The sequence below is a fragment of the Gracilinanus agilis genome, chromosome 1 (genome assembly GCF_016433145.1).
Source record: "Gracilinanus agilis isolate LMUSP501 chromosome 1, AgileGrace, whole genome shotgun sequence".
Lineage (NCBI taxonomy): Eukaryota > Metazoa > Chordata > Mammalia > Didelphimorphia > Didelphidae > Gracilinanus > Gracilinanus agilis.
The window spans coordinates 772,498,854-772,518,496 of NC_058130.1; the positions used below are offsets into that span (position 1 = coordinate 772,498,854).

A 19,643-nucleotide genomic window follows, 5' to 3' on the forward strand; every position below is an offset into this window, starting at 1 on the left:
TAAATAAACTACCTTAAGCCAGATCCTGACTTGGGTCTATTTTAATTATGGAATCAATCTGAATTATTGATTCCTGGTGGCCACACTTTAAATATATACCTAAAATCTAATAAAATACCTAAAATAAATAAAATACCTAAAATCTCCCTCTTACAAAGAGGCCTTAGAATGAGGGATGCTGGGGCCCAGAGGATCCTTGGAATGGTGTACATCAGAACTAGGAGGAATTATAGCAATTATCTTTGATCCTCTTATTTTAAAAATGAAGACATTGAAGTCTGGAACAGCTAAATGCCTTGCCCCAGGACCTGCAATAAAATCCTGACAGAACCCAAACTTGATCTCTGGCCTGCACCTCCCAGTATAATGTTCTTTCCATTACACAAATAGGAGTAAAATCATTTATTTGATTTCTCACCTGTAAATGTCCTTTCAAATTCGCTGGTGTTTTAAAATCTCCTTTCATGACCTAGGAAAGAAAAATAAAAAAACAGTGACCCAATTTGAATAAGACACACACTCAAGATTTGAACCTTTGGGCATCTATCAAGACAGTCCATTACCAAGGATGCATAAAATAAAAACAATAATAATAGTACACAATAGTATTGAGATGTCTATAGCATGTTAAACATACTGTCTCATTTGGTCCCTTTTCAGGTGCTGGAAATCCATGTGCTATACTCATGGTACAAATGAAGAAACTGAGGCTCAGAGAATTAATAACTTTGCCTTGAGTTATACAGATGGGTGTATACAGAGGTGGAGCAGAGACTCAAACCCATATATATATATATATAAGTTTTTACTTCAAGTCTTTCCCACATGAAAGGGCTTCTCTCTTGGGAGTTAACCTATGTGGAGACAGTGTAAGGATGATACACAGGTGTCAAATGGAATCTAGAAGTGAAATGACTCATCTAAGGTCAATAGGATAGTGAGTGGCAGAGCCAAGAGTCAAACTTAAATCCTTTGACTTTCTATGATGATGATTATTAGTGTTGTTATTATTGTCATCATGATCACTATCATAATGATTTTTATTGACTGACATTGGAATGACATCTTAATATTTTCAAATCTTTAGAACAGAGAATGTCAGCCTAGAAAGGGACTTTAGAACATAACAAATAGAGAAGAAGCAGCACCAGGTGTGGGGTCAGAGGACCTGGGTTAGAATCCCATTTCTATTACTTCTTTTTTTTACATTAATTTGTTTTTATTTTTTTTTTTTACGGAAAAAAGTTTTAAGGAAAAAAGTCTGCTAGCATTTTCTCTTTGTGCTATAGAGGGTTCAGAGTAGTGGGAAATTGGAAATTGAGAGGAAGGGGAAAAAGTTGACCATTTTCTGATTGTGTTACCTTGAGCTAGTAACTAGCCCTCTCTAAGCCTCAGACTCCTCATCTCTTAAATGGGGAAGTTAGACTAATTAGATCCTGCTCAATAGTACTTTATGGTTTCAAAGTGCCTTATTTTATATAATACATCACTTGAGACTTATCTCCATTAAAGGAGAGGAAACTAGGTTAAAGAGATTAACCCACAGTCACAGAGCTAGGCAATGGAAGAGCCAAGACTTGAATCTAGGTCTTCTCATTCACAATCCAGGACTTGTTTCACTATACCTCAGTAATCGTGTAAGACTTGAAAGATGGGCACAACCTAGAGCATCTGGGAAAAATGCTACTCAACTCTTCCGTAGAAGGCAATCAAGACTTCAACTGCAGGGCCAGCCGGTGGCTCAACAGATAAAGAGCCAGGTTTGGAGACTGGATTCAAATCTAGCATCAGATACTTTCTAGCTGTGTGACCCTAGACAAGTCACTTAATCCCCACTGCCTAGCCCTTACCACTCACACAATGAAACACCTTCCTTACTGAAAGGATGATCAATAAAGAATGGGTGACAGAGGTTTTGCTTAACCCAGTTGGGCCAATGATCCTTTCTAGATCAGAGGCAAGATGGCTGTTCCCTGCTCTTAGGCCAGTTAAAATCAAGCAGACTACACTTAAAAGATAACAAGATTTTATTATAAAATAAATTTAGGAAAGGGTAAGGTATGTGGGCTGAGGATTTCCCTGATCTTAATCATTCTACCTCCCTCCCACCATCTGACTCTTCACAGAGTCGCTTCAATCCTTAGCAGTGCTAAGGCTACACTGTCTTACTCTCTGACTCAATTTCCCTCTAATCTAACTAAATCTAACATAAGCCCACAATATATATTGATTGTAAGACAGAAGGGAAGAGTTTAAAAGAAGACTTTGGTAGCCCTCCCTGTAAATCCTTGGATGGAGATGAAGATACCAGTGGGCTTCAAAAAAATGCCTTAGAGGGGGCAGCTGGGTAGCTCACTGGATTGAGAACCAGGCCTAGAGACGGGAGGTCCTAGGTTCAAATCTGCCCTCAGACACTTCCCAGCTGTGTGACCCTGGGCAAGTCACTTGACCCCCATTGCCTACCCTTACCACTCTTCTGCCTTGGAGCCAATACACGGTATTGACTCCAAGACGGAAGGTGAGGGTTTAAAAAAAAATGCCTTAGAGTTGCATTTGTTAAGTCCTGAGGTCTACAATTCTCCCCCAGTAAATCCCCCAGTGGAAGGAGCCATCTGCTTACCCGATTTGTATTATTGATGACAATGGGATCAGGAGTGCCATAGTTAGGTGGGTTTGCATAGGGATCATAGCCGAGCCTGGCCAGCATTGGGGCAATCTGAGCCATGTCCTTTAGCACATCTACTGGAATGTGGCCAGTCCATTTGGACAGAGCTTCCAAGTTCACAGGCTTGATGACTTGGTCAGTTGATCTCTCTATCCTGGGGAGAGAACGATGACATTCACAAGATCACAAAGCTGAGCACAAGTAGCAGATAGGATGAGGTGGTCATCTCCAACACGGAAATATTATAAGGTTGATTTTTTAAAAAATTTTTTAAACCCTCAGCTTCTATCTTAGAATCAATACTATCTATTGGTTTAAGGCAGAAGAGTGGTAAGGGCTTAATTGACTTGCCCAGGGTCACACAGCTAGGAAGTATAGCCACCTAGCTTCCCTCAATAGTAAAAGGTTTTGATAATTCTTTCATGGGGTGAAAGTATGGCATGCTGGGCAAAGGGCTGGACTTAGAAGTCAAAGGATCTAAGTTTAAGTCCTGCCCTCATACTTTTTAGTTGTGTGACCTTGGACAAATCGCCCAAAGTTTCGGGCAACTCTCCATAAGATGCAGAGATCTAGATCGGTGAAGGGAGGTCTCTCTATAGGAAAAAATGATTCCCCCACTATAAAAAACCAAAATATACACATTTATGAGTGTCTCCTATGTGCGGGGTTCTCTGGGATAAAAAGTGAATGAGATTCTTCTCTCAAGAAGCCGGTAATCACAGAATCTCAGAGGTAGGAGGAACCTCAAATGGGGTCACGAAGACTCAAACATCACTGAAAATGACTGAACAACTCTGTTCTCCATGGTAGCCCTTCAGATACTTGAAAGAAGCTCTCATGCCCATCCCCAATATGCCTTGTTCCTTCACTTGACCCTTACCTGGCATGAGCTCAAAGTCTTTTATCATCATATCATCATGGGCTTGGCCCATCCTTTAGACTCATCTTCCTTAATTCATATCTAGCCTCAGATATTTACTAGCTGTGTGACACTGGGCAGACTTCACTCTGTTTGCCTCAGTTTCCTCATCTATAAAATAAGCTGGAGAAGAAAAGGGCAAACCACTCTGGTATCTTTGTCAAGAAAACCCCAGATGGTGTCAAGAAGAGTAGAACCTGACTGAACAACAATAACAATGACCAGCCTCCCATTACCTTCGGGGATCCAACTTGGGCAAGATAGCCAACATCTCTGGTTCTCAATTTTCTTATCAGCAAAAAGGGTGGGAGAAAGGCAGCCATGGTGGAATTGGGAAGACACGAATTCAAGCATGGCCTCCAACAAAGACTTACTGTGTGGCCTTTGGATAAGTGACCGAACCATTTGATGCCCCGGGTACCTCTCTAAGATTATAAGTCAACTGAGGGAGTTTCCTCATTGGAAGGTTTTTATGTCAATAAAACCACAACTGCTTCAAAAACAAAAAAATAAGGCTGTTGGACTAGATGGCCTCTGAGTCCTCTAGATATATGAACTTGCAGTTATTCAGACATAGCCTCTTTGTCTTGTTCACAACACAACTCCTAAATGGGCCGTGGTAATGTATAGTATTATCTCACAAAATTCCCACCCTTGCTGGTACACAGGTCACCTGGAACACTGGTAGGGATGCCACAAAATTCCCACACCTACCAGGGTACAGGTCACCTAAGGAGCTGTTCGTGATGCCTCCCCCTATCTCAGAAAAACCCCACCATGCTGCCATCTTGGAACCCCTTGCCATGAGGGGTCTTTGCAGTGACATCTCAGAATCTTTGAAGTGCTGAGGGATGAGAGTTATGGAAATTCAGGGCTAGAAACTACCATTCGGACCAACTCATTAGCAGTCATAATTCTCCTGAAGAGAGTTTAAGAAGAAAACATACTTAAGAGTAAGAAAGTGGGTCTTGGGCCCACACTGTTACAGAAGACCTATCTAGGTGTCTTTCTTTAGACATGGAGTCAGGAAGATCTGAATTCAAATCCTACCTCTGATACTAGTTGTGGGACTTTGGACAAATCCACCTTTCATGGTCTCAATTTCCTCTTTGGTAAAATAGGGAAAAGAATAGCATTCAAGCAAATAAGATGATACAAGTGAAATCTTTGTAAATATTAAAGTGCTATGTAAATGGCAATTTTTTTTTAAACCCTTGTACTTTTCAGTGTATTGTCTCCTTGGTGGAAGAGTGGTAAGGGTGGGCAACGGGGGTCAAGTGACTTGCCCAGGGTCACACAGCTGGGAAGTGTCTGAGGCCGGGTTTGAACCTAGGACCTCCTGTCTCTAGGCCTGACTCTCACTCCACTGAGCTACCCAGCTGCCCCCATAAATGGCAATTTTTTATCACCATCGTCATCATTATCCCTGCTCTAGTGGGTCTCCAAAAGCAGGATTTACAAAGAGGCAAAATATAGACTCCTATGGATTGGAAAGCTTGGATTTTAGAGATTTACTTGATGGATGTCAAATAAATGGGTAAGTCCCTTTCTATGTGCCTCATGCAACTCTTTAGGACTTACCTACTAGTCATGAGGTCAACAAGCACTTAAGTGGTTAAGCACTTCCTATGTTCCAGGCACTTTGTTAAACTACAAAGAAAGGCAAACTCACATCTCCAAAAGCACAGATGGGCTGCCATCTGGGGCAGGGAAGGGCATGCTCAACCAGTCATTCCTGACACTGACAAAAATCACAGACCCTTTCTCATCTCAAAGTTGTCCGTTTAGTTCTATGCTTGCCCCAGGGATGGAGACTCTATGGATGCTGAGGTGGACTTCAAGAAACTTTAACGTCATTCGAGCCATGTTGATCCAGATGAGGAAACCAAAGCCCAAGAACTTTGCCTCCCTGCTTCTTCACCAAGAGACACCAACCATTAAGCCAAGATTGTAATTTGGGTGCTGTCCATGGTCCCCATAATTCCATGATGCACTCTGAAACCTGGACACAAAGGATTAGAGAACTGGGACGATTTAGAAGAGAAGGAACTTGAGTAAAATACAAATCTGGGTTAACTAGGTAGTACAGTGAATTGAGCACCGGGCTTAGAATCAGGAAGATTCATCTTCATGAGTTCAGATCTGGCCTCAGATACTTACTAGCTGTGTGACCCTAGACAAGTCATTTAACCTTGTTTACCTCAGTTTCCTCATCTATAAAATGAGCTGGAGAAGGAAATGGCCAACCACCCCAGTATCTTTGCCAAGGAAACCCCAAATGGAGGCATGAAGAGTTGGACAGGACAGAAAAATGACTAAAGAATACCATACAACTAATAAGTGGCAGAAATGAAACAAATTATAGTCCCCTGACTCCAAAAGTAGGGATCTTGTCCCTGAACCCCTGGAAAATATAACTTTTCTGTGAACACTGGGAAAAGTTAGCCATCTAAGACCTGGAAACAAGAGTTCAGAGGACAGAGATGGTTAAGAGGAAAGAACACTGGAGCTGGAGTCCAGCAGGAAGGGAGGAAACCTGGCTTCTCTTCCTGGCTCGACTCTTCACTGATTCATCAGGAGGCTTCTTCTATATGTCTAGGCCTCCTGCTCTTTACTGTAAAAAGGAGATTAGAATGTTTGCTCTACCTGCCATTCAGGTGTGGGGGAAGAAGGCACTTTTGTAAATCTTCAAGCCTGACGAAAACAATGACCAGGACATTTTGATATTTTACTGGAGGCTGGGAAGCCTCCTCCATCCTAGGAGGGTAGCATCCGTATGTTTTGATAGAAACTAATTATATAACCAAATCTCAGGAAAAGTCATTGCCTCATACCACAGACTGAGTGATCCTGTGAATTTACACACACACACACACACACACACACACACACACACACACACACACANAGAACAACTAACACACACACACACACACACACACACACACACACACACACACACACACACAACCTTCTCTCTTTAGAACTTGAATGTCAGCTTTGTCCACAAGAAACCAGCATTAAAAGAGATTCCTGGTGGCAGCTAAATAGCTTAGTAGATTGAGAGCTAGGCACAGAGATGGGAGGTCCTGGGTTGAAATCTGATCTCAGATACTTGTTAGCTGTGTGACCCTGGGCAAGTCACTTAACTCCCATGGCCAACCCCTTATCTCTCCTCTACTGTGAAACCAACACTTAGCATCCATTCCAAGACAGAAAGTAAGGTTTTAAGAAAAAAAAGGAAGAGGGAAAGAAGAAGGGTATTCTAGGCTTGAGGCACAGGGGGAGCAAAGCCATGGAGACAGGAAATAAAATGTTGCATGTAGGGAATAGAGAATAGGCCAGTCTGGCTGGAATGTGGAATATATTTGTGGGAATAATATGAATAATAACAAATAGTAGTCTTAATAAAAAGAACAAGAATAGCTAACATTTCTATTGCACTTACTATGTGCCAGGCATGGTGCTAAGCCCTTTACAAATATTATCTCTCATTTGATCCTGCAGCAGCCCTGGGATGTCAGTGCTATTATTATCCCCATTTTACAGATGAGGAAACTGAAGCAAATAGAAATTCAGTGATTTGCTCAAGGTCATGCATCTACAAAATTTCTAAGGATTTTTTTTTTTAATTTAAACCCTTACCTTCTGTCTTAGAGTCAATACTGTGTATTGGCTCCAAGGCAGAAGAGTGGTAAGGGTGAGGCAATGGGGGTTAAGTGACTTGCCCAGGTTCACACAGCTGGGAAGTATCTGAGGCCAGATTTGAACCTAGGACCTCCCATCTCTAGGCCTAGTTCTCAATCCACTGAGCTACCCAGCTGCCCCCTCTAAGGAATTTCTAAGGAAAGATTGAACCCAAGTTCAACCCTCTATCCATTGTGCCACCTAGCTGTCAGTAATAGCAACAAAAATAATGTTGCTAATTGTCTCTAAGAATGATCACAGCTAGCATTTATATAACTTTAAGGTTTACAAAGTGATTTGCACAGATTAACTCATTTGACCCTCACAACAACCCTGTGAGGTAGGTGCTATTATTACATCCCCATTTTAAAGATGAGGAAATTAAATTAATATATTAAATTTAATTAAAGAATTCATTAAATTAATTTTATATTTATATATAAATTTATATAAATTAATTTAATATAATTTAATTTAAGAATTAATTAATTTTAATTAATTAAAAAAAAAACAACAGGAATAAGTGCCTTGTCCAGAATCCAGTTTTGAATTCTGGTCTTCCTCCTTCCAACGAATGGAATAAGCCAGGAAAAAATTGTAGATTTAATGTTGGAAGGAACTTTAGAAGGCCTTCCTTTTACAGATGAGGAAAACAAGGGTCAGAAACCTTAAGTGAGTTAAGATCATGCCACCAAGAAGCATCTAAGAAAGGATTTGAACCCTAGTCTGCCTGACTCCTTAGAGCAAGAAGAGAGCCTGTGGTAGAAGGGAACTCTAGCCCTGATAGACTGGCCCTCTGATTTTACAGATAAAAGAGACCCAGAAAGGTCAGGGGATTCAGGGTGAACTAGTTGGTCCCTAGGAGAAAGGAAGGCTGAATCTAGAGCCCCAGAGCAATACTGTGCGAGGACAAATAGAAGAGTTGGCATTTTATCCCAGAGGGGCTTCCTAGGAAGTTTCTGCTGTCTTGCTTGAGGTAGGGCAGGGAAGGACCTGGTTAGGGCTACGCTTTAGAAGCATCTATTTGGTGCCACTCCAGCCCCGGACTCCTACTCACTTGGACAGAGAGACGCCGCCAGGCTTGCCAATGAGGTCTTCATGGTGTAGCACGGCCTCGCTCCAGTCGATGCCCAGGAACTTCATGATGGTCTGCATGGTGCGCCGGGGATGTAGCACCAGCTGCTCGTAGTAGACAGGCAAGCACTTGGCCCTGCCCACCTCCATGCACTGCGAGTACATGACCTCGATGGCTTTGTTCCACTTGGTGAGGCAGTCCCGGTAGCTGTTGAGGTCGAAGCCGGCGATGGTCACCTTGCGGGTGATCATGGAGTGCACGGACGCCCGCCCGTCCCGCACCATGAGCAGAAACTTGGAGTTGGGGAAGAGGCGGGAGAGATAGACGGAGGATTTGAGGGTGAAGGGGTCCTTGTTACAGAGGACGCGGGCTGGCTCGCCATGCTTGGCGATGACCTCCAGGATGAAGGCCTGCATGGCCGCGTCCAGGACTTCATCCGTGACACCAGCTTCGTCCAGGCGCATCTTCTCCCGCCCGGAGCGCGACCAGGCCTGGCGCATGGCCAGCACGCGGGGGATGATCCGGGTCTCCTCGCCGCAGCGCACCTCCGGGTGAGCGTCCAGCATGGCGCGCATCAGGGTGGTCCCGCTGCGGGGCACCCCGCCGACGAAGATCAGCGGCATCTCCTTACTGTAACGGTACTCCACCTGGTTGGCGCCCATCATCACCAGCTCTTCCTGCTCAGGCCGCATCATGCCGTGGCTGTGGCTCAAGGACAGCAGCTGCTGGCAAACCAGCATCTGCTGCCCCAGGTGGGTGGCCAGTGCCAAGGCCAGCATGAGGCCGGCCGCCAGGAGCAGCCGCCGAGCGCTCAGCCGCATGCTGGGCCCAGGACTGGGGATGGGATGGGGCACAGCCAACGTGCCCTCTTCAGCTCTCTGTCAACAGGCTGCCCACCTGGCACGTACCTGTGGAGAGAGGGGCACATGTCAGGGAGGCATCCTCAGCAAGTCAGTCCAGGCCTCTCTGTCCCGACCCTGGCTACTCACTGGAACTCTCGTGTCTTGGATGTTTGCAGTTTAGTAGGGAGCTCTCAGGTCAGCTCATCCCACCCTCTCACTTTACAAAAGAAGAAACTGAGGCCCAGGAAGGCAAAGGGATTTAGGATACTAGATTAGATCAAGAGGGACTACAGAAGGCTGAATAAATATTAATTAAATAGCTTTTATGGGCCAGCACTTTTTATAAATACTACCTCATCTGGTCTTCAGACTAGGAGAGGAAATCAAAATGATGGGGGAATACACAGGTGGTAGTTGTTAACTCTGAATGTCAATGGGATGAACTCACCCATAAAATGGAAGCAAATGGCAGAATGGATTAGAAACCAAAATCATCTGGTCTTCACAACAACCCATTTAGGTAGATGCTATTATCTACCATATATTTATAATTATCCTCATTTTACAGTTGAGGAAACTGAGGCAGAAAGAGTGACTTGCTCTGAGTTGTAATGTATTTGGGGCAGTTTGAACTTGGATCTTCTTGACTCCGGGTCCAGCGCTCCATCCACTATACCACTTAACAGTCTCAGAACTAGCCTCACTCCCTTGTTTTACAAGGGAGGAAGCAAAGGCCCATAGAAGATGTGGAAGTGACTTGTCCAAAGAGAGCCAGGCATGGGAACTCAGGTCCTTTGACTTTGAATCCAGAGCCCTTGCCACAGGACCATGCTGCCTCGACCTCACTGATTTAACAGCCTCCCAAGGAGTTAAAGTTGTTTCCTATAACTCTTTCCTACATGGTTTCCTTTCCTCTGTTCTCTGAAGGATAGCAACTGGCACATAATAGGAGCTGAAGAAAGATTTGTCCACCCAGAGGTTCTACCTTGTAGCTATTACTTAAGAGTCCTAAATTTTCAATCTAGAGTTAAAAGGACCCTCAGACCCCTTCCTTTTTACAGATGAGGGAACTGAGGTTGAGTGGCTTTCCTAAATAATAATAATAATTAACATTTATATAGCACCAACTCTATGTCAGGCACTGTACTAATGTGCTTAACAATGATTATCTAAGTTGGTTTTTACAACAACCCTGGGAGGCAGGTTTTACTCTTATCCCCATTTTACAGTTGAGAAAACTGAGGAACACAGCAGTTAAATGACTTGCTTGAGTCCAAAATCCTTCATTTAAGCCTAGATCTTCTGCCTACTAAGTCAGTGCTTTCTACCATTTCACACTAACTTCCTGTTCATCTTCATACCTGTTGTTCCCTCCCTATTAGAATCAAAGTTCCTTGAAGGCAGGGGCTAGATATTTTTCATCCTTTTTTTAAACCCTTACCTTCTGTCTTAGAATCAATACCGTGTATTGGTTCTAAGGTAGAAGAACAGTAAGGGTTAGGCAATGGAGGTGAAGTGACTTGCCCAGGGTCACATAGCTAAGAAGTATCTGAATCCAGATTTGAACCCAGGACTTTCCATCTGGCTCTTAATCCACTGAGCCACCTAGCTTCCTTTTCTTCTTCTTCTTTTTTTTTTTTTTTACTAACAGATATTGAGACAGTGTGGTGCAGTAGGTAGACCTGAACTCAAAGCATGCCGCTGCTACATATTGGCTGTGTGAACCTCTTAGTGCTATAAGCAACTCTCTAAGACTCTAAAGAAGGTGCCTGCCTGCGTTGGTAGAGGAACTTTCCTCCTTTGGGAGTTCTCTATTCCAATAAAGTCACAAGTTCATTCCCTGTCCTTAAAAAAGACAGCTTACTGGGTGAATAAGAACAGTTGGTATATAGAACATGCTTTAAGGTTTGCAAAGCTCTTTACACATATTCTTCTGTTTGAACTTCAACCCTAGGAGGTAGCTATTCTAATTCTCCCCATTTTACAGATGAGGAAACTGAGGAAGACAGAGGCTAAATGACTTGCTTGGAACATGTGGCTAGTACCTGTCAGAGACTAGATCTGAGCCCAGATTTTCCTAACTCCAGGCCTAAAGCTCTATCCACTGCACTACCTAGTGGCCTGTCTAAAGGCAGTCAAGAGGATATATTCAGGAATGAACATAACTTTGTTAAAGTCTTTTCTAATTCTATAAAAAAGTTTTTTGGTAGTTTGATAGGTATGGCACTGAACAAGTAAATTAGTTTAGGCTTTTATGATGTTAGCTCGTCCTACCCATGAGCAATTAATGTTTTTTCAAGTGTTTAGCTATCATTTTATTTGTATGAAAAGTGTTTTGCAGTTGTGTTCATATAATTCCTGAGTTTGTCTTGGCAGATAGATCCCTAAATATTTTATATTGTTGAGAGTGATTTTAAGTGGAGTTTCTCTTTCTAACTCTTGCTGCTGAGTTGTGCTGGAAATACCTAAAAATGCTAATGATTTAGGTGGGTTTATTTTGTACCCTGCAACTTTGCTCAAATTATTCATTATTTCTAGTAGCTTTTTAGTTGATTTTTCTAGGATTCTCTAATCTGCAAAGAGTGTGAGTTTCCTTATTGCCTCCTTTGGTCCCTTCAATTTCTTTTTCCTTTCTAATTGCTACTAGTAGCAAGAAATGAACATAATAAAGACTTAAAAAACCTCTGGTAAAGAGACAAAAAAAAAACAAAACAGTGGGCCAAGGACCTCTGAGGCATTGTTGCAAGGGGTCTTTCTTATTCAATGACTCAAATGTAAGGAAGGACTCAGTCAAACAAGATGTGCCTATGAAATTATCCATCATGTACCTGGGGATACAAAGGGAAAAAATCGGCTCAAAAGGAAATTACATCATACACATATATGTAAGTGTGAATTATAAAGAAGGTGAAAAAGAAAATACTGGGCATAGGGGAATAGCTGGGTTCCAGACACGCTGGGGACACTCCCACATCTCATAAAGGGAAGGACTGATAGGAAAACACAGGGAAACCAAACAGGGATGTGAGGTTTGGGAAATGACAGTTGGTCAGTTAACGGACAATCTATCAGCCAGGGAAAACCAGTGATGTAGGGAACTTCAAGATGTGGGTTCTTTATGGCTTAGAGGAGTCAGGAAGTACAAATAAGCTGGGTTTGTTGATATAAGGGAAGTGGAAGAGAAGGGTTTGCTACACAATGGAATAACCCAAATGACTTAACTCAACTAAGGTCTAAACTAAACTAAATCTCTAACTAGAATCAGAGAGGACTGGTCCACGGTGCTCCAAGATGTCACAGATGTCATAGGAACCAGGAACAAGTCCTATACACAGCCAGTTAATCCACAGATGCTCTAGGGAATAAGGTAGATAAATCTGCTGTCCACCAGCAGATAACCAAGACCTTCCCTCTACCTAGGCTACGATGGTTGATTGACAGTATCTTCTCAGTGAAATCCCACTCTGTCAGCTCCTTGGATTCTTGGCAAAGCTGGGCCACACATCCAAGACCTCCTCCCTTCAGCTTGGTTTTCAAACCCTGGCTTCAATCCATTATGGAATGTCCATGAAGTCCAAGATTTCTTCAAGCTGTCATCTATTCTGCCTTATTTTAAGTTTCCTATTTTCCCCATTATAAAGGTAAATACAAAATTGTGGCATAGTGGATAGAGCACCAGGCTTGAAATCAGGAAGACCTGAATTCCTATCTAGCCTCAGATACTTCCTAGCTTTGTGACCCTGGACAAGTCACTTAACTGTTTGCCTCATTTTCCTCATATGTAAAATGAGCTGCAAAGGAAATGGCGAACTCATTATTTTTGCCAAGGAAAACCCCAAATGGGATCATGGAGAGTTGGACAAAACTGAAAATGATGGAACAACAAAACACGAAATAGGGGGCAGTAGGACACTAGCATTCAGGGGGATATGTAATAATAATTACATTTAATAATAATTTACATTTCTAAAGGGCTTAAGACTTCAAAAATTGAGTTAGAGACCCTTAATTTGATTTCCATACCAACCTTGAGACATAGGCACAATTATTATCCTCATTTTACAGATAAGGAAAATGAGGCAGAGAGACATTAAGTGACTTACCCTGGGTCACACAACTAGTAAGTGTTTCAGACAGGATTTGAACTCAAGTCTTCCTGCCTCCAGGTTTGGTGCTCTAACCACTGAGCCACCTAGCTGCCTGGGTAAGAAGCAGGAATTGAGTTCAGCCCAGAAGGCAGAGATTCTAAGAAAAACCACATCCCTCCTATAGTCTGAAGAAATTAGATCAGAGGAGCATCAATTTAAAACCGTCTGACATGTCCTAGAGAGATAGATGTTACTATATTCCAAATGTACATGCAGGATATTGTGATGAATAAAACATATTAAATTATTATTTCATGTCTTTCTGTATTTTCCCATTCGGTGGATATTAATGGTACAAGTATTCTTGGACGGGGTAGGGAAAGGTCTGGAAAAAATGGTGATGTTAAAAATTAGGGTCTAAATGAGGGTGGCTAGGTAGCATGGTGGATAGAGCCCTACACCTGGATTTGGGAGGACCTGGGTTCAAAACTCGCCTCAAACCCTTCCTAGCTATGTGACCCTGTGTGATGAGGAAAATGCAGTATTAGTAATATTTTTACAGGAAATCATTTTCCCGTTAGCCTCCCAGGGACAGGCTCAAACAGCCTGCTTCCAAGCTGAGGCTTGCTCCCAGCCCTATGCACTATTAATCTGGGCTTGTACCTTTTATCTTTGGATAACATCTAGAAAGGACTAAAGAGGTTGGAGTCTCAAGGTCCACCTCTTCAGTGGCTATTTACCAAATGGAGATGTCTTGAGATAAACAGGGAGGGAAACTGAGTCATGAATCCCCAAATAATATTTAAAAATCGGTGGGAGGGAACTCCCAGGGTCTTTGATTTCCCAGAGGAAATTTATTGACTAAATGCTAGCCTAATCTAGAAATTGATATTCTTACTCAAAAACTAGTCTCTCGAATATTTTGAACAGCAAGTCACGGAACCCTATTTGCCTTGCCCTCACCTTTCTGTCTTAAGAGCTGTTACAGGGAAAGAAAATTAGTTTTTTTTTTAAATGGAGTCAAAAGAGAAAAAAAAAAAAACATATATAGGGATGAGGGCCTGATTGAGAGTCACTGCTACAGCTGAAAAAAAACAAAACAAACCCTGAACAAAGGACCTAGATTCAAATCCTGACTCTTGCTTCTCATTACTTTGGTTCTTGGATAAGTTCTCTTCCCTGATCTAGGTCTTGCCTGCATGAACTACAATCATCATCAGCAGCAACAGCAGCAGCAGCAGCAGTAGCATTTATGAAGAGATTTAAAGTTTACAAAACATTTTAAAAATGTCATCTTCTTTTATCCGCACAACTTATCAAATATAAAATAGCATCCCCATTTTATAGATGAGGAAATTGAGGATGGTTAGATTACTTGAGAAAGAGGTTAAATAACTTATACAGATCACACAGCAAGCAGGTTGCTAAGGCAATACTTGAACTCAGGTCTTCCTGAGTCCAAGTTAACCTGGCAGCTCCTATCAAGTGAAGGGTCAGATGAGACAGCTATGGAACTGGATTCAAATGCTGCCCCTGCCATTTAGTAGTGTGTGACCAGAGGCAAGTTATTTAACCTCTCTAAGAATCATTTCTCTAGAGGTAAAATGAGGTAGTAGACCTCTAAGGTGTTTTCTAGCTCTAGACTAGTGATTCCCAAAGTGGGCGCCACCGCCCCCTGGTGGGTATTGCAGCGATCCAGGGAGTGGTGATGGCCACAGGCGCATTTATCTTTCCTATTAATTGCTATTAAAATTTAAAAAATTAATTTCCAGGGGGCTAAGGAATATTTTTTTCTGGAAAGGGGGCGGCAGGCCAAAAAAGTTTGGGAACCACTGCTCTAGACCTATGATCCTATGACCCCATAACTAGAAGGTGCCTTTGTTTTATAGATGAGAAAATCAAGACCTAGAAAGAGGAATGGACTCATCCAAAGTCACTGTGGCAGAAAGTAGCAAAGAGTTTTCCAGTTCTAAACTCTCCTCTGTTCCTCATTCAGAGCAAACACAAAACAAAGAAGGGGGCCCCTAAAGCTCAAGGCAAAGCCACACTGTTGGTGAACTAAGGCTCATGTTCTTTGTACATAAGATATTTTACCAGAATCTCTTTACTCTTATTTTACACCAACTTCCTACAGACTTAGCAGTGTCATTTCCTGGGCCACAACAAATTAGAAACAGAAAATGAGAAGCAAGTCTGAGAGAGCCAGGGTCTGTGACAGGAGCAAGAAGTGATAACAGATGGCCTAAGAGCAAGAGATTTGATAGAAACACTACAAAAAAATAGACAGGGGCAGCTGGGTAGCTCAGTGGAGTGAGAGTCAGGCCTAGAGACAGGAGGTCCTAGGTTCAAACCCGGCCTCAGCCACTTCCCAGCTGTGTGACCCTGGGCAAGTCACTTGACCCTCATTGCCCACCCTTACCACTCTTCCACCTATGAGACAATACACCGAAGTACAAGGGTTTAAAAAAAAAACCAACAAAAAAAATAGACATAAGACTTGTGCTTCTTTGGCAACTGGGGTCATTACTTAATGGCACATCTATGGGACACAGCCTCGTGGCAACCCTAAGCCATTAGGGAAATGGCCAATAATGTCCTGCCTTCTGCTTGAGAAGGCAGGGAAGGATGCCATACATTTGAGGGGTCCTATTGGAAAATCCACTTCCCGAAGCCGCCTGCTCCCTATTGGGCCACCTCGAACCTGCTGATGTGTCCAGGCTAACTAGATCCCATCATAGCCACCTTGTTCTGCTTCATGATACTAGAACAATAGACAGAGGGGAGAGCAGATCCCGGCTCCTGACTGACTCCTGGCCCCATACCTTACGCTCTGGTCCCTGAGTTGGGAAGATGGAATGGTACATGTTGGGAGCTGTCCAACAACAGAATGGATGGATTTCAATCTGGATTTTCCTAACTCTTCCTGTGTGACTCAGGACAAGCCATTTAATGTCTCTCTGCCTTAGTTTCCTCATCTGTAAGTGAGGACAATAATTATAAGATCAGTGTGGGAATCAATTCATATATATGCCTCTTTACTCAACCATATGTCTTAGCATCTCCAGCTTCCTTCAAAGCACAGTTCAGGTACCGCCCATAGAAGACCTCAGCCATCTCCCCAAGCCCATGAAATTATCTTGTAGTTACTCTGTATATACGTTGCATGTACATATACCCTACACGTTGTTTCTCTCCAATGGAATGTAGATTCCTTGATGGCAGGGACTGTTTCTTTCTAGTCAGTGTATCCCCAGAAAACGACCCATACACTGCTTGGCACATCTAGTAGGCGTTAAATTGTATCAAAGGAGTTTTCTCCTGAAACCAGTGAGCCTCTCATCATCAGAACTGTTGAGAAAGGAGGCAGCTGGGAGGCTCAGTGGATTGAGAGTCAGACCTAGAGACGGGAGGTCCTAGGTTCAAATCTGGCCTCAGACACTTCCCAGCTGTGTGACCCTGGGCAAGTCACTTGACCCCCCATTGCCTACCCTTATCACTCTTCTGCCTTGGAGCCAACACACAGTATTGATTCCAAGATGGAAGGTAAGGGTTAAAAAAAAAAAAAAAAGAACTGTTGAGATAGAGGCTCGAGGGGACGGCCACCTATTTGGCAGGTCGTGGATGAGATTCTGGTACTGCCTTTGACATTTGGAGAAGGTGACCCCTAAGGCCCCTTCCACTTCTGAGGTCTTGGTGTTCCTCAGCATAGTTTTAGGTGAGTTCATGAGCATCTATTGTTCTTAGAGAGGGCACTGCAATGAATGGTCCTGCGGATCAAATCATCATTCCTGGGACTCCTGCAAACATCCGGTTCTCTGGCTACTATTCCCTTGTGTAGGTTTTCTCCTTAAGCAATTAGAGAGCAGGGACTAAATTTGCATCCCCCGAGACTATGACCATGACTAGTACATAATAAACACTTGTTGATTGATTTGTCCCTTCTCTGTGGCTTCTAGTTCTTTTTATTCCTGAGGACCCAGATACACTAGTCTTCCCTCTGTTCTCCCACCTTTTATCTCTTTCCCTTGGCACCACTGTGCCACTCTCCATGCCTGGAGAGCTCTGACCTTCACCTTTCCTCCTGGATCCTTTGGATTCCTTTAAAACTGAGCTCACTGAGAATCTCCCCAATGACCCCCTCTCCCCCCACCACCCAACCCCTTTCCTTTAATCGAATTATTTCTTCTAAGGACATGGGCTGTTTCTCCATTAGAATTCTCCTGCTCCTTAAGGGCAGGGAGTATATTTTTACCTCTATCTTACTTACTTAGTCCAGTGCCTGGCACATAGTAAGTGCATGGGCTTGTCATTCATTCATTGATTTACTCACTTCATTCATTCATTCATTCATTCATTCATTGATTTACTCACTTCATTCATTCATTCATTCATTCATTCATTCATTCATTCATCTCTCCATCCAATTTCAGGCTAAGGTTTAATCTCAAAGAGGCCACCAGAGGGCAGAGTATGGTGCAGGGAATTGTTACTAAGTCATTTTTCTAAGAGCCAATGCATTCCTGAGGCCAGGGGATGGCCCCTTACTTTAAAAAACAAACAAACAATTTTTCTTGAGACAACTTTGAGAGTTGCTACGGAGATGGAGATGGATCCAGGGTTCTTTCTGGCTCTCTCTTCCCCAGTCAGCCTAACCACAAACAAATCCTGGCATCCTGGCTGCCCAAGGTTTCCTCTGCTTAGGGGGTTTCCAGGAGCCCAAGTTTCCCTTTCAATTCCGGTGGACTTCAATAATAGCAAGGTTTACCTGACCACAGGGGCTCCAGGGGTTGCCCCTGTCTAGTTCCTGAAGCTTTTGGTAAGGCTGGCTGTCAGGGCCCCGGGAAAATGGTACTTAGGTTTTGTAATCAGAATAAATGCTGTTGCTCAGAGATCTCCAAGATCATTTCCCAGGATCAAAGTGGTAGAACTGGAAGACCTCTAGGAACCTATTAAGTCTAGCTCTCCCCTCCCCCATTTTACAAAGGAGGACACTGAGAGTCCCAGAGCCTCAGTGACCTGCCTAAGGTTATAGAGATAGTAGTAAGAAGCACCTACTATAGCCTTTTTTTTTTAAATAAAAAAAGAAGTTGAAACAATGAGAATCAAATGATTTGTCTAAGGACATACAGTGAGTGGTAGGATTCAGCAGTAGAACTCAGGTCTCCAGATTTCTCATTCTACTTCTCTTTTAAATACATTAGGGTCAGGATACATTGTAATCAGTGGACTTTATCACCACTTTGGGCCCTTTCCTATCACTCCATTAAAAAGTAAACTCCTGGGGGCAGCTGGGTAGCTCAGTGGATAGAGCACCAGGCCTAGAGACAGGAGGACCTGGGTTCAAATGTGACCTCAGACACGTCCCAGCTGTGTGACCCTGGGCAAGTCACTTGCCTACCCTTACCACTCTTCTGCCTTGGAGCCAATACACAGTATTGACTCCAAGATGGAAGGTAAGGGTTTAAATCTAAAAAAAAAAAAGTAAACTCCTTGTGGATAAGCAGCTTAGATAGTACAATGGATAGGACAAACTCTGAATAAGGAAGATCCTTTTTTGAATCCCATCTTAGTCACTTCCTAGCTGTGTGATCCCTGGACAAGTCCTCCTTGGTGAGCCTCAGTTTCCTCTTTTGTAAAATTGGGACAATGATAGCTCTTACCCCACAGAGTTGTTGTGATTATCAAATGAGATTAATTATTATTATAATTCTTATATTTATAATATATAATTTATTACAATAATATGATATATTATCATGTTAGAATGTTATATTAAAATTAGATATTAGAATTCGAGACAGTTTTGTTCTTTGCCCTTATATTACCAGTAACCAGCAGTGTCCAGCATGCATAAGTCAATGTTCATTGACTGATTATGTGACCTCTCATTTCCCCCAAATTAAAAGTTCATCCCTTCCTCTATATTCCAAAATTATCTCCATTCGTGTAAATGGGGCTAGTGATTCTAGACCTGCCCTAGACCCACCAGGGTAGGCAGGCACTGAAGGCACTTATTCGCAGCCTCAGTTTCCTTTGCTGTAAAATGAAAGGGTTGGTTTAGATGGTCTCTAAGGGCCCTTCAACCTCCAAATCTTGGGGTCCTATGTTGTTGCTGCTGTTTGGCCCTTGTTTCAAAGAGGACCAATGATGTCATGGTATGATGTCTTGACTTGGCTGTGGTCCCATGAAGCCCACAGAGAAGAGAGTTCACAACCAAGAAAGACATCCCATTTACCAAAGCTCCTAAGATTGTATAATGAGAGGTCTTTGCTTTTACCATGCATAAATATCGAATGAGCTTAGCCGTGTTATTTCCTGACGTGTGGTAGATTAGAAGGGAAGTGGAGCTGATAAAGTTGATAAACAG

The 19,643-nt window shown here is 42.8% G+C and overlaps 1 protein-coding gene across 1 annotated transcript in view; it reads right to left on the reverse strand.

Annotated features, from left to right (window-relative positions):
• TPST2 (tyrosylprotein sulfotransferase 2) overlaps positions 1–19,643 on the reverse strand; it is a 29,385-nt gene that overhangs the window by 6,165 nt on the left and 3,577 nt on the right. Inside the window, exons 2-4 of the mRNA XM_044658863.1 lie at positions 8,329–9,254; positions 2,621–2,819; positions 419–469 (exon numbers count right to left, since the gene is read on the reverse strand). Of these exons, the coding sequence (XP_044514798.1) occupies positions 419–469; positions 2,621–2,819; positions 8,329–9,167 (1,089 nt within the window). The 5' untranslated portion in view covers positions 9,168–9,254. The remainder of the gene's footprint in view (positions 1–418; positions 470–2,620; positions 2,820–8,328; positions 9,255–19,643) is intronic.